Source organism: Mustela putorius, unplaced genomic scaffold, assembly GCF_011764305.1.
Source record: "Mustela putorius furo isolate JIRA1106 unplaced genomic scaffold, ASM1176430v1.1 tig00003898_pilon_pilon_pilon, whole genome shotgun sequence".
NCBI classification, from domain to species: domain Eukaryota; kingdom Metazoa; phylum Chordata; class Mammalia; order Carnivora; family Mustelidae; genus Mustela; species Mustela putorius.
The window spans coordinates 11,475,897-11,490,049 of NW_025422047.1; the positions used below are offsets into that span (position 1 = coordinate 11,475,897).

Here is a 14,153-nt window from a genome sequence, read left to right on the forward strand (position 1 = left end):
CCTGCGGCCCCGCGTCGCGTGCAGCCTTCGGGGCGGAGCGAGGGAACCGCGACCCCTTCCTGCAGGCGCTGGGCCTGCTGTGGTTCCGCTACCACAACCTGTGCGCGCAGCGGCTGGCCCGCGAGCACCCGCAGTGGGGGGACGAGGAGCTGTTCCAGCACGCGCGCAAGAGGGTCATCGCCACCTACCAGGTCAGTCACACGCCCCGTCCCCGCCTCCCCCGGCTCGGTAACCCGCCCCCCCCCACACACACACACTGCCCGCTGCTTCGCGGGAGACTCCGCTGCCCCGCAGAGCCCTCCATCCTCACACAAACAGCCCCCAGAACTGGAGCTAACGTCTAGGAATGGACCCCGAAGATGAGCAGCAGGCCAAGGGCCATTATACACGAGACTTGGCTGTGGTTATTAGTTATTAGGCCACTGCCATCCCATGTTCCCAGTGGGGGACAGGCCTCTGCCCCTGTCCTGTTGGAGTTGCCTCCCTCCTGACTGCCCCTGCTTGGCCCTCACCTCCACCTAAGCCTTCCTTGGGCTCAGACCGCTCTCAGCATGGCTGCTCCAGTACTTGCCTCCCTTTTGCCCTGTCTTGACCCTCAGAACATAGCTCTGTATGAGTGGCTGCCCAGCTTCCTGCAGAAAACACCCCCAAAGTATGCAGGTGAGGGGAGTATGCAGGTGAGGGGATGCGGAGGGAGAATGGGGGAGCTAGCAGGAGTTTTTTGGATGGGGGAGAAGAGGTGCAGAGGGAGCGGGGAGAAGAGGAGGGGTAGGAGGGTGGGTGGTTTAAGGGCTAAATGTTACTGTCCTCTCTCTTCTCCTCTTCCCCCAGGATACCGCCCTTTCCTGGATCCCAGCATCTCCCCTGAGTTCCTGGCGGCCTCTGAGCAGTTCTTCTCCACCTTGGTGCCTCCTGGCATCTACATGAGGTGAAGGCAAAGCATAAACGTCTCTGTGTTAGGAGGAATGGGGATGTCATTTGAGAAAAATCTGCCCTCAGGAGCCCTCAGGAAAGGATTATCAGTCTGAAGTGTGCTAATTTCCCCAGAGAACAGTGAATTTGGAGGGGGGAGAAAATTGTTTAAAAAGGCATCATGTCGTCTTGAAGCACTTTGTGTCCATTTTCCTACAGCTGGTGTATGTATAACCCCCCAATTAAACACAAGCTAATTGAGGCTTAGAGAGTGAGTCACAATCCCTCCTGGTCTGAAACTTAGGTCTTGACACTACATTGGGGGCATTTGTAGCTATAAGCACAGGACCTGGGTCTTGTAAGCCTTTCTAGGGAATTATAATTTAAAAGTGTGAGAGCTGAAGAAAAACTTTGACTCCAAAATAATGAAAAGCGAACTTTAAACTAAAAATATACATATTTAATTAAATGTATATGGAACAAAACATCAGTTTATTTTTTATAATTGCATTATAATTTGAAACAATTTGTTGGTTAGGAGCACCTGGTGGTTCAGTCAGTTAAGTGGCTGCCTTCAGCTCAGGTCATGATCCCAAGGTCCTGTGAGGGAGTGCTGCATCAGGCTCTCTGCTCAGTGGGGAGTCTGCTCCCTCTCCCTCTACACCCCCCCCCTGCTTATACTCTCTCTCTCTCACTCTCTCTGTCAAATAAGTAAATAAAATCTTTTTTAAAAATTCATAGGTTTGACTTTCTTACTCTGGAACAATTTTTAGATCTGCCTAATGATAGCCAAGAAATCATAGCAATTGACTTATCCATAGACAAGTAATTTCAAAAAAACAACTAAAAATCCTTTTTAAATCGTTTAACTTACATATATTTGTATATATATGTATGTATACATATGTATTCATATGTATTCATATGAATTCATATGTATTCATATGTATTCATATATAATGAATTCTGTCTTTGGGAATTGGGAGAGAAGAGGTACTCTGAATAGAGTCCCATGTTTATGTGTGTGTGTGTGTGTGTATACTGAGTGTACACACACACACACACACACAGAGAAATGGAGAAAGAGATGGGGAGGGGAAGCATGTGGATGCTTTGGGTACATTTTTAAATGTTTACAATGGCCTGGCCTCTGGCTATATCTAGTCCTGGAGACCAGCACTGACCCCATGGCCTAAGCCATCACGCCCCCACTCTTTGCATTTCAGAAATGCCAGTTGTCACTTCCAGGAGGTCATCCATTCGAACTCAAGTACCTCCAGAGCTCTCCGGGTCTGCAACAGCTACTGGAGCCGAAAGGTCAGCACCGGGGGCACATATGTGGGTGTGTGTGGTATGTGTGTATGTGTGTGCATGCATTTGTGTGCATCTGTGTCTGAGGTATGTGATGCAGGTGGGCAGTAGGGCCGAGGGAGCCGGTGTACATGCTCAAAAACGAATCCTCCACCTCCACCTGAGGGCTGTGTGAGGGACAGCGAGGCCTATGCAGGTGTGGCACTACATTCATTGCTACCTTGTGGGTTTTTCTTCTCCTTTGTCAGCTCTGAGCCCCTTGTAGGCCTTGGAGTACCCCAGCCATCCCACCCCTCCCCCCAAGGAAATGTCCCAGTGAGACATACCTAAGGCAGTGTGTGAATGTGTATGTTGAGGGGCAAGCACGGAGGAGGAAAGAATTCTGAGATTATCAGGGATAATCTGTCCCTCTCAAACCAGGTCAGTGTGGGTGAAGAGCATTGACAAATAATTTAAAGCAAAATCTTATACTTTGTGTGGAGAAGAAGAGAGGTGGGAGGAAAAGGGAGAAGAGGAAAGCACAGGAGAAGAGTCACAGAGCTGAACTGAAGAAGACCTCAGTGTCCTCCTAATTGTTTTATTTTAATTTAACTTAAATTAATTTTATCCCTAATACCATTTTTATTAAGGGGAAGGCACTGAGTTCAGAGAGGTCCTGTGATTTGCCCATGGTCATACACCTGTTCACTAACAGAGCAAAGACCAAGACCTAGATGCTCTAGTGCCTTTGTCGATCATATCGTCCATTCTCCTAAGTGGAAGTAAAGTTTTAGATCCCTTGTGTTTGTGGGGACTTGTCTCCCAGCAGCATGAGCTTTGGATGGGGACATCACTCACCCTGAGTGAGGAATCAACCAATGGAGGAGGAATGGCCTGCTACTTTCAGAGCAAACACCAGTACCGGGTGGGCCCAAGACATGCACTGTGGTGTGGGGAGATCCTGGCTGCTCAACCTTCAGCCCCGCCCTCTCTCCCCATTCCCAAAGCATCCAAACCTGCAAAGAGCTGAGGACGTGGATGCGCTGCTGCTGGGCATGGCCTCCCAGATCGCTGAGCGAGAGGACCATGTCGTGGTCGAGGATGTGCTTGGTGAGGCTGAGGCTATCCCTTCAGCCTGTGCCCTGCTGGTCCCTGGGTGGGGCTTCTGCTGGAGCTCCCGTGTCAGGGCAGAGAGGGTGCCTGGGGCTGGGAACCTGCACTCTTTAACTGCTGAGAGACCTAGTGACCATGGTTCCCTCTGTGTGACTTCAGTCCCCCCTGGGGCTGGTTGGAGCCTGGGTCCTGGGCTACTGTTGCTGTGGTGGCCCTGAGCTCCCTCAGACCCTCCGCTATTTCATCCCCAGATTTCTGGCCTGGACCCCTGAAGTTTTCCCGCACAGACTACCTGGCTGGCTGCCTGCAGAGGGGCCGGGATCTGGGCCTGCCCTCTTACACCAAGGCCAGGGCAGCACTGGGTCTGGCTCCTGTTACCAGATGGCAGGACATCAACCCTGCACTCTCCCAGAACAACCACACCGTAAGGAGGGGTTGGGACCCAGAGGGCAGGGTGGGAAGGTGGAACCACATTGGCCCAAGACAGGGAAGGCAGTCAGTGAGATACAAACACTAGAGACAAGTCCCTGGGGAGAGGGATGGGACTCACCCAGGTGGCATCCCAGTGTCATACACCACGATGGAAGTTACCAGACCAGCAGGATTTGGCAGTAGACCTTGTGACTCTGCCAATCTAGCAAATGTTTGTTGAGCATCTCTTGCATGCCAGGCACTTAATAGGCATTATCTCACTTGCTCTTCTAACAGCCATCTGAGCAGGTGTAGAAGGTCCTTGACCCAGGGAAAAGCTGTACTATTTTACACTTTTTTGATACTCAAGCTGCCTTTGGGGAGTCAACTGTCACACCCTGAGCTATCTCGCCTGGCCAAGCGACGTCGCTTGCCATCAACAGACCAGTTTTGGTCCCCTTACCCTCTTGGCATAGTGGCATTTCTACAGTTGCATGCTTGCTTTATTGCTTTTGTCCTTACTGTTTTATAAGATTGTTGAAAAGTGGAGAATTGAAAGGTTGATGAAGAAGCACTATGCACATGGGGCTTGTAAGCTTTATAAAATCAATATAAAGATAGGGATCACCGGGCACACCAAAAGTAGCAAATCTTTATCTTAACTGGCCCTTGCTGGAATTAAGCTGGGCAAATGTTTGTTTACATAGCAGAGAAAAGAACTAAAGTAAAGGTCAGGTAGAAAGTGCTGCTCATATAATGTTGAAGTCTGTCTCCAAAAAGAATGTATATTAAGGGATTTAATTTTTAAGAATTTTTTTAGCTCTCAAGAATAGAAACCTTCTCTAATACATCATTCTACCTTTCCAGCTTTTGTACTGATTTTGATCCTCAACTTTCATACCTTTTTGAGAACAATCCACATAGGGAACTGGCTGCCCATTTTATTCCAACGTTCTAAAATAGGCAGCTGAGTCTGTGAGCGAGTTTCCATAAATGAGTTAACTTGTGTAAAGCACTCAGAATGGTGCCTGGGGCTTAATAAGTGAGTAATTGTCACTTTCATTTATTATTATCATCCCTGGGGCTGATCCCTGCAAACTACCTCTTTTCCCCAGGGTGGGTACCAGGTCCTTGCACTCACTGCTATCCCTTCTTGGCTCCAGGTGCTGGAGGCCACAGCTGCCCTGTACAACCAGGACCTGTCCCGGCTGGAGTTGCTCCCCGGGGGGCTCCTGGAGAGCCACGGAGATCCCGGCCCCCTCTTCAGCACCATCGTCCTTGACCAGTTTGTGCGGCTGCGGGATGGCGACCGCTACTGGTTTGAGAACACCAGGAATGGGTAAGGCCTGCCTGGGTTGCTTCCTCAGACTTCACCTTGGCCTGGGCCCCAGGCCCTCTGTGTATAATGTCAGCAGCCCCGTGATTCCCAGCTGGCCTCCCCCTCTCCTTGGCCCCTCTGGAGCCCTGGGCTAGAGCAGGCATTTCTCTCCCAATACAACATCTCCTCAACTCTCCCATCCCCAGGCTATTCACTGAGGAAGAAATCGCAGAGATCAGAAACACTTCCCTGTGGGATGTCCTAGTGGCTGTCACCAGGATGAACCCCAGTGCCCTGCAACCCAATGTCTTCTTCTGGCATACGGGTGAGTGGCCCGGGGGATGCTTGGAGTGGCCTGGGGTCTGGTATCTCATCCCTCCTCAGCTGTGGGCCTGGTTCGGGTGTGGCTGGGCAGTAGACTTCAAGGAGGCAGTGAGTCACGGTTCTGCCCTTGGGAACTTTGGTTCTTGGCACCAAGGTGGCCACATGTGGCTGTGTAGTTTCCTTTCTGCACAACCCCAGGGGGTACCCAAGTGGTGGCAAGACTGAGACTCAGAGAGACCTAGGGAGGAGACTCGCATCTGCTGGGCTGAGCCTGGGGTGGGTGTAATATCAAGAAGGCCCAGTGCAGTTAGGATATCCTAATCCCACAGCTGTGACAAGGGAAGTGCTGTGTGTGTGTGTGTGTACATATGTGTGTGTGAGGGAGAGAATGACAAGGGTAAGCAGCTCCCATACCTCTGCTACGCAGAACTCCCCCCCACCCTATGTTTCCTGCTACCCTAACCTCCTCAGTGATTCTGTACCAGAGCCTCTGGTCCAGCACCCTCAGAACTCTAGCTTCCTCTGCCTCCCCAGGAGACCCCTGCCCGCAGCCAAGACAGCTCAGCACCGAAGGCCTGCCAGCCTGTGCTCCCTCCATCGTGCGTGACTATTTTGAAGGCAGTGGATTTGGCTTTGGGGTCACCATTGGGGCTCTCTGCTGCTTCCCCCTGGGTAAAAGTGATGGGCAGGGGGGTATTGGGTGAAATGCGAAAGCTGAGGGGTGGCAGTGGGGTGGTTTCATCTAGGACACTAACTATGCAGAGTACTGTTCCTTTGGGCGTATGATGAAAATATCAGAGCAGGAGGGGACGTGAGAAGTATCTGACCCGCAGATAAGTCAGCTTCAGGGAAATTTGCCTTTCTGTCCTCCTGGAGTCCTTCCAGGGCCCCGGTTGGTCAGGAGCCACAGGGAATCCAAATCTCACAGTTACTTGCAGGAGCCTGGGCCTGGGAAACTGTCCAAGGCAAACCCTGCCTGAAAATCAGTTGAGAACTAGCTGGGGCAGAGGCTTGAGACCTAGACTTTGGCATGGCCATGTGTGAGTCCACCAGGAGCATGGCAGAGCAGGTCCAGTCTCTGGCACAAGGACTCTGGCCTTAGTCTACGGCTGGCAAGGGACCTGAGTGGTGGAAGCCACAGAGGCTGTACTGGTCTCTTGGAGGATACTCAAAGCTCCCTCCCCACCCCCAACCAGGGAGTTTCACAATTTGAGACAACTGAATGAGCTGACCTAAGAGATGGGGAAAGAAAGGGGTCTTGCCTGTTAAAGGGGCCACTGATCTCGCCAGACCCCCCACCCCTTCCTCTGAACATCCTCCTGCCTCTGCCCACTCAGTGAGCCTGCTTAGTGCCTGGATTGTTGCCCGACTCCGAAGGAGAAATTTCAAGAGGCTCCAGGGTCAGGACCGCCAGAGCATCATGTCTGAGAAGCTCGTGGGGGGCGTGGAAGGTAGGTCTGAAGCTGCCAGGGCAGTTCAGGGGAGGACATAACTCAGAGCTGCAGACCACCCCCACCTCAGCTGCCTAAGGAAAAGGCCTCCCTTTTCTAGGCCTCCAAGCAGATGAGGGCAGGTGGGAAGAGCCATGGAGGCATCAGGTGGACTTTGGACCTGGACTCCTTCAACCTCCATAGAACCTCCCCATGGTCCCACAAAAAGTGGGTGTGATGGACTCATGGGGAGGAGTCACAGGGCTCTGACTACATTTCATAGGCTTACCAGGAATCTTTAGAATCCTCGGCAATGGATGCTGTGTGGCATCTTACCCTGGAATTTTAGGCAACAGAGAAGAAATTAATGGAAGTCCAGAGTCACACTGATGAGGACTGGAATCTGGATTCTACCACTTGGGCTTTTGGGCCTTAGGCAGATTTTCTAATCCCTTTAAACCTATTTTTTCTTATCTGTTAAACAGGAATAATAACAGCACTTATCTCACAGGTTTATGAAGATTAAATTAACTAGTTCACTCCAAGTGGTTGGTACAGTATTGGGCGCACAGTAAACACTCAGAAAATGGTAGTTGTGCTTCACATGAGCTACAGGCACAGCAGGACTCTTGGGGAGGGGCCTCTGTACCTAAGAAGGGGCCAGGAGCTACAGAGGCCTTGACCTAACTCCAGCCTGAAGCCAGCCTCGTTCATCCTGGCCCCAGCCGACCCAGCCCTGTCTCTCTAGCATTGGAATGGCAGGGCCACAAGGAGCCCTCCCGGCCTGTGCTGGTGCACCTGCAGCCCGGACAGATCTGCGTGGTGGACGGCAGGCTCTCTGTGCTCCGCACCATCCAGCTGCGGCCCCCGCAGCAGGTCAACCTCATCTTATCTGGCAACCGTGGACGCCGTGCCCTGCTGCTCAAGATCCCCAAGGAGTATGACCTGGTAAGGCCCAGCTGGTCCCATTCCTGGGCCACAGCCAGGGAGGCAGCCCGGTGGAAGGGAAAGAGCACTGAATCAGGAAGGGTTTCCAGCTTCTAATCCCAGGCTATAGTACCCGATAGAGAGAGAAACATGAACACGTTTGTCCGGCTCTGGGCCTGTGAGGTGACGTGATCTCCCCAGTGCCACCTTCTTCCTGCGCAGTCTTCCCCCCTTTTCTAAGGATGCCCCAGTGGGCCCTAGCTGGGAGTCCTTGGAAGAAGTCAGGCCCTCTTCCCTGCCCTCTGATTATAGGATCTAGTGAATTGTTAGAGATTTTGGAGAGGAACTCAATCAGAGGCTGGTTTTCAGCTATCTGACTCCCGGTCCCTTCCATCATCTCTCCTCCCTGCCTTTCCTTCTCTTCTCCAGTGCAAACAGAGAGGGAAGGATGGCTGCAGACATGTGTATCTGAAGGCAGTCTCTGTACCTATAAGTGAGCCCAGAACCCCACTGACCCCAGGACAGAACAGTAAATTCCTTTTATAAGGGCACTCTTTCCAGCGGCCTCCGACAGAACTCACGCAAAGCTCCTGGCCCCAGGAGGCCTCCACAAAGTGTTGCTCTCCCTGTCACCACTCCGTAGGTGCTGCTATTTAACGTGGAGGAGGAGCGGCAGGTGCTAGTGGACAACCTCCGGGCGGCCCTGAAGGAGAGCGGGCTGAGGTTCCAGGAGTGGGAGCTTAGGGAGCAGGAGCTGATGAGGGCAGCTGTGACGAGAGAGCAGCGGAGCCACCTCCTGGAGACCTTCTTCAGGCACCTCTTCTCCCAGGTATGTAGCTAGGCTCGGGTCTATCCATGCATGTCTGCTTGTGGTTGTGCCCTTGCCTGCATGCGGCCATGGGGTGACTCCAGGGAAAGTCAGGAGCCCTGACACTGATAATCAGGCCTACCGCACTTTTGGCCCAATCACCTGGCCTTTCTGTAAGGAGATGCTCTGACGCCTACCTGTGCGACTCCAGGGAGGGCACGTCAGAAGTTTATCTGCGTGTGTCACTCAGCTTTCTCCTCAGGACTGTCCAGCCTTTCTGCCGTCACTTAACTCATTCTGACTAAAAGGCCGCAGGAAGCCCGGGTCAGTGTGGGGGCAGTGAGGGCCTTTGGTTCCCCCTTCCTTGGTGGAATGCTGCTGCCAGAGGCCTTCATGGGGCTTTGGTGCTCACTTTGCATACTTCCAAGAACTACTGAGAGGATGTGGGAAAACAAGCCAGGAAGAGAAATGCAAGGACTCAAGTCCCTATCAGGCACAGAAATAAAGTAGCCTGGGTCCAGGAGGGTGGAGAGGAGAAGCTTGGTAGAGATAAGATCCATCCAGCCCAGGTTCCACGCAAGGACTCTGTCCTGCCTCTGGGAAGAAAGAACAGCCACAGAAGGGAAGATAACCAGCACGGAATGATGGCTACAAAACAGCTAAGAGCTAAGCAGTGTAGGAGTTCAGCAAAGGTAGTGAGTTTTCAGGCTGGTGGACAGTCATGGTTCGGGTCACATTTGGTGAGAACTTAAAAAGAGGTGGAAAATTTTTGCTCAGAGGAAAGGAGCAGGAGGGACTGCACAGTGGTGCCCAGTAGAAAGGCAAACAATTAATGTTTGAGGAGAAGGAGCAGGGTTGGCTGGCCTGGGAGAAGATTTGTGAGGGAAGCGGCCAATTAATGGTCATTTACAATGTGCCAGGCACAGGTCTTTTGTCATTTACTCCCCAAGCCCATTGAACTGGAGTATGCACTAGAATGGAGGGATCCCCAGGAGAGGAGACTCATTGCGAGGGCCTGGGGGGGCCAGAGCACCTCTACTCAGTTGGGGACCCATCAGGACTACAGGGACTCCTTGTGCTGGGGGTGCGAGAGTGGGCTACTATGACTTGGGGGTAGCTGCCAACCCTCTCTATCTGCACAGTGCTTCCAGTTTTCAAGACATTTTCCACACAGTTTCTCTTGTTGATTCTCACAATAGCCCTGTCAGACAAGTAGGGCACATAAGGAAAATGAAGGCCAGACAACTGGAGAGACTTGCCTGTGGTCACACAGCAAGTGGGTGGCAGAGCTGGGACAGGAACCCGGTCTTTTGCCTCTAGCCCCAGGCTCTTTCCACTAAAGCTCCTTGTTTTGAAGCAACAAGGTTTGCCTCATGAAATCATAGCCAAGTTTGGACCGGGGGCTCCCGGTTGACAGGCAGGAGAAACAGGTCCTGTGGCCTGAGGCCTGCCTCCTTCCCCCACTGCCTGCTCTGATGCTCGGAAAGCTCCTGGATGGGCTGCAGATAGCCCACTGTGAGAATTCTCCTTTCCCAATCCCAGCTTTTTCTCAACTCAGCTGAGGCTTTTCTTTTCTTTTTTTCGAGTCAAAACTCCTTTGGGTGTAGGAGCAAGCTTGTACTGACAAAGGATCAGTTGACTGAGGCTACAGTGATATCTCAGGAATTCCAAAGGGAGGATTGTGTCCTGGCCTGGAAGGGGCAAGGAAAGGGAGAGTTGCCAGCCAACAGGGTCACTTACTTCTCTCTCTTAGCCTGCCTGGTTTTCTCTGTATGTTTACTTCCCTCTGTCTGTGTCTCTGAGCACTTGGAAGAACATGGTGGTCCACAGCTTCTGAGGTTTCTTGTGCTCAGGTCAAGACAGACCTGGGACCTCATAGTCCCATTCCACATCGCCTGCTTGGATCAAGTGTGCGTCCCTGATCCACCCAGCTACCATAGAGGACCAGAGCTCTGTAGAACAAATGGCCCTAGGGACCACCTGCAGGGCACAGGACAGGTGCTCAGGAGATGGTGGGGGGCAGACACCTGGAAAAGGCAGCTCCTATAAGTCTCAGCTGGACTTCAAATCAAGGATACCTTGTCTCCTTCTCTCTCCCTCCTTCTGCTACTGCCCGGGGGCAGGTGCTGGACATCGACCAGGCAGACGCAGGGACCCTGCCCCTGGACTCATCCCAGAAAGTACGGGAGGCCCTGACTTGCGAGCTGAGCAGAGCTGAGTTTGCCGAGTCCCTGGGCCTCAAGCCCCAGGACATGTTTGTGGAGTCCATGTTCTCCCTGGCCGACAAAGATGGCAATGGCTACCTGTCCTTCCGGGAGTTTCTGGACATCCTGGTGGTCTTCATGAAAGGTAGGGGAGAAGGGAGTAATCGTCCAGGTAGGCGGTGATAGAAGGGGCTAGAGACTGAGGCTGGAGGGTAGCTGACCCATTGGAGATGGGGAAGTGCCAGGCCAGGTCTCCAGCCACAGCAGGCATCTGGGAGCACCCAGGTAGAGATCAGGAAGCAGAGTGACCCCTTGTTGTGCTCAGCAGTGGGTCACACTCATGTGAGGCCCCTTCTGGCCAGCCTGGGGTTAGGCAGGTAGGTTGGGGCTCTCACAGGGTCCTCCTCCTCCCAGGCTCTCCTGAGGAGAAGTCTCGCCTTATGTTCCGCATGTATGACTTTGATGGGAATGGTCTCATTTCCAAGGACGAGTTCATCAGGATGCTGAGGTTGGTCCTGTGGGATGGCCAGAAGAGTGGGCCAGGACAGCGACTGCTGGAGGAAAGGAGTGGGGGCATGAAGGTGGGAACAGGAGGGTAAAGAGCAGGGGCCATATAGCCGAAGACTGTTATAAACTAGGAGGGGGCTTGGGATTTGGCCAGTTGGGGCCCTTCTGTATGGGCTCCGAATGCCTGGTGGGATGGCCAGTAGGTCCTCTTGTCTAGGCCTCAAGCTCCTTTTCTGGACCTGATGGCTTCCCTCCCCCATCCCCAGGTCCTTTATCGAGATCTCCAACAATTGCCTGTCCAAGGACCAGCTGACGGAGGTGGTGGAGTCCATGTTCCGGGAGTCTGGCTTCCAGGATAAGGAGGAGCTGACGTGGGAGGACTTCCATTTCATGCTGCGGGACCATGACAGCGAGCTTCGCTTCACGCAGCTCTGCGTCAAAGGTGGGGCAGCCTGGGCTTGGGGCTGACTGATGTAGCCATTAGACACAGCAGGCACAGTGCCTCGGGCCCACCTACTTTTAGAAGCCCGCAGAAATGTTTTAATCTCTTTAAAATCAGAAGAAGGAATAATAATAATGAATAGGTGGCAACATATCCAACCTGGATTATATCCTTCTATATACCAACATGACTGTAAAAAATATTTACCTTTTATAAATACATGTATTTACTTTTTTTTTTTTTTTTTTTTTTTTTTTTTTTTTTTTTAAGGGCAGAAGTGGTTTAGTAAGTTGCCAGTGCCTAGGGCCCACAAGAGTCCTAATGCAGTTTTGCCCCAGGGGTCGGGGGGCAAGATCGGGATGGGGTGCAGGAACAGCAGATAAGACTCTGCCTCTCCCAGCTCTCTGTCAAAGCCCCTGCCCTGGGTGCCCAGCACCGGGGGAAACAGTGTCTCCCTATTACAGCCCTGGGCCATAGTCACCTGAGCTACAGGGTTTGGTGGCAGGTGTTGATGTCGGAGGAGGGGTGGCTCTGGTTTTGTTTGCCTTTATATTCCTTGTCTGTGTGCTCAGTTCATGTTTGCTTGAGTGCACGGAGACCCACTTCTGTTGTCCTTCCCCCTACTCCTGTCCCACTCGCGTCTGACTCAGGTGGGTGGGGGCTAGAGCCAGGGTGAGGAGGGGGCAGGTAGCAGGACTCTGTGGCCTCCTCCAAGCTATTACAGTACCATTACATTGTCTCACTGGGGCATGTTGAGACCAAACCCAGCCCCTCCCAGGATTACGAGAACATGGGGGAGTTGAGCAGCTCAGATCAGGGAGAGGGGCGAGTTGGGCAGGACAGAGCTAACACTCTGCTCAGGGCTTCCCTAGCCCGGGGCTGGAGAAGAGGTGCAGTGCAGTGCAGTGCAGACCCAGGACTCCCAATTCTCCTGCTTCTCACTTTTCCCAGGCAGCCAGGGCAGTAGGCACCTGGGCCTGAGGGCAGAGCAGGGGCAGGTGCCTGGAGATGAGCCCAGGCCAGAGTCCCAGGAACATCCAGCCCCTGGGGTGGAGGACCAGGCTGGGGGAGTGAGGATTATATAGAAGAGTACCTCTGGGTCCTATCTTGTTTTGCTTTTAGTTGTTGTTGTGTCTTGCTGTTTCCTTCAGATTTACTATGAAACATTTTAAACATACCTACAGAAAAGGTACAGAATAGCACAAGGATCATCCCTTTCCCTGTGCACCTAGATTTGCCTTTTGGTACCATTTTGCCCCTCAGTGCTCAGCCCAGACAGGCATAGCTGGCTCATGGGAGAGTATCTCCCTCCCCAGCATTTTATTATGAACATTTTAATTATTTATTTATTTTTTAAAAATTTTTTATTTATTTGTTTATTTATTTTTATTTTATTTTTATTTTTTTATTTTTTTTAAGATTTTATTTATTTTCTGACAGACAGAGATCACAAGTAGGCAGAGAGGCAGGTAGAGAGAGCGGGGGGAAGCAGGCTCCCCGCTGAGCAGAGAGCCCAATGTGGGGCTTGATCCCAGGACCCTGGGATCATGACCTGAGCCAAAGGCAGAGGCTTTAACCCACTAAGCCACCAGGTGTCCCGGTTATGGACATTTTTAAACAGAGGAAGGTGGCAAGGATTTTATGGTGATCTCCATTTATGTACCTCCTAGGGCTACATTTAATTCCCAGTAGCTTTTAAGCTGGAGGGTTTAGCAGGGGTTTTGTGGCAGAATGGTCTCAGCAGGAAGATTGTATATAGTTCCTGAACTCTATCCCATAAGCCTGGTTCTAGTTCCAGAAGTGGGGCTGAAGGTGGACATGCACCCAGGGGACACTGCCTGGCCAACTTTGTTTTAGGTCTTCTCCCTGCCCACTCATGGTTGGGACTGGGTCCCACTGGGAGCAGAGTTTAAGGCTGGGGCACCCAAAAGGCAAGGATACTGGCCAAGGACCCTCTATGGTATGGATATGGGGTGAATGCCAGGGCTTCCTGGGCTCTGGGCCCTGAGCTGCTGCTCTGCGTTACAGGGGTGGAGGTACCTGAAGTCATCAAGGACCTGTGCCGGAGAGCCTCCTACATCAGCCAGGAAAAGATCTGGTGAGCTCTCATTGCAGAATGTTGGAAGGAGGGCTGAGGTGGGAGGATGACTTTTCTCTCCCCTACCTGCCTATGTTGTGCCTTCACACAAATTAGTAAAAAGGGTTCCTCACTCTAGGCAGACATAGCCCTGCACCAGGAAGAGCCGAGAACCTGCTGGATTTCAGTCCTCACCTACTTCCTGGGTCAGATGCCCTTGTGAAGGGCACCACTGTGTGTGTATCCCCAGGACATAACTCATTCTCTCTCTAGGTCTCTAGAGAATCCTGCTGTCCCCTGGCTGAGAGCTCTGACCCCTCTGAAGACAAACTGGGACAGCAGAGGATCAAGTGGCTCAGGTGGCCAAAATCCTCTCTCTCTCATTCCTGT

General features: G+C 52.2%; 1 protein-coding gene across 4 annotated transcripts in view; it reads left to right on the forward strand.

Moving 5' to 3' along the window:
• DUOX1 (dual oxidase 1) overlaps window positions 1-14,153 on the forward strand; it is a 32,513-nt gene that overhangs the window by 6,869 nt on the left and 11,491 nt on the right. For 3 of the 4 annotated variants that reach the window (XM_045067664.1, XM_045067666.1, XM_045067665.1), the window contains 16 exons: window positions 25-191; window positions 600-660; window positions 832-928; window positions 2,139-2,229; window positions 3,210-3,312; window positions 3,567-3,739; window positions 4,890-5,065; window positions 5,251-5,369; window positions 5,903-6,040; window positions 6,706-6,819; window positions 7,547-7,746; window positions 8,369-8,554; window positions 10,657-10,882; window positions 11,152-11,245; window positions 11,511-11,686; window positions 13,715-13,784. In XM_045067664.1, coding sequence (XP_044923599.1) covers window positions 25-191; window positions 600-660; window positions 832-928; window positions 2,139-2,229; window positions 3,210-3,312; window positions 3,567-3,739; window positions 4,890-5,065; window positions 5,251-5,369; window positions 5,903-6,040; window positions 6,706-6,819; window positions 7,547-7,746; window positions 8,369-8,554; window positions 10,657-10,882; window positions 11,152-11,245; window positions 11,511-11,686; window positions 13,715-13,784 — 2,191 coding nt within the window. The remainder of the gene's footprint in view (window positions 1-24; window positions 192-599; window positions 661-831; window positions 929-2,138; window positions 2,230-3,209; window positions 3,313-3,566; window positions 3,740-4,889; window positions 5,066-5,250; window positions 5,370-5,902; window positions 6,041-6,705; window positions 6,820-7,546; window positions 7,747-8,368; window positions 8,555-10,656; window positions 10,883-11,151; window positions 11,246-11,510; window positions 11,687-13,714; window positions 13,785-14,153) is intronic. The other variant, XM_045067667.1, reaches the window with a different exon arrangement.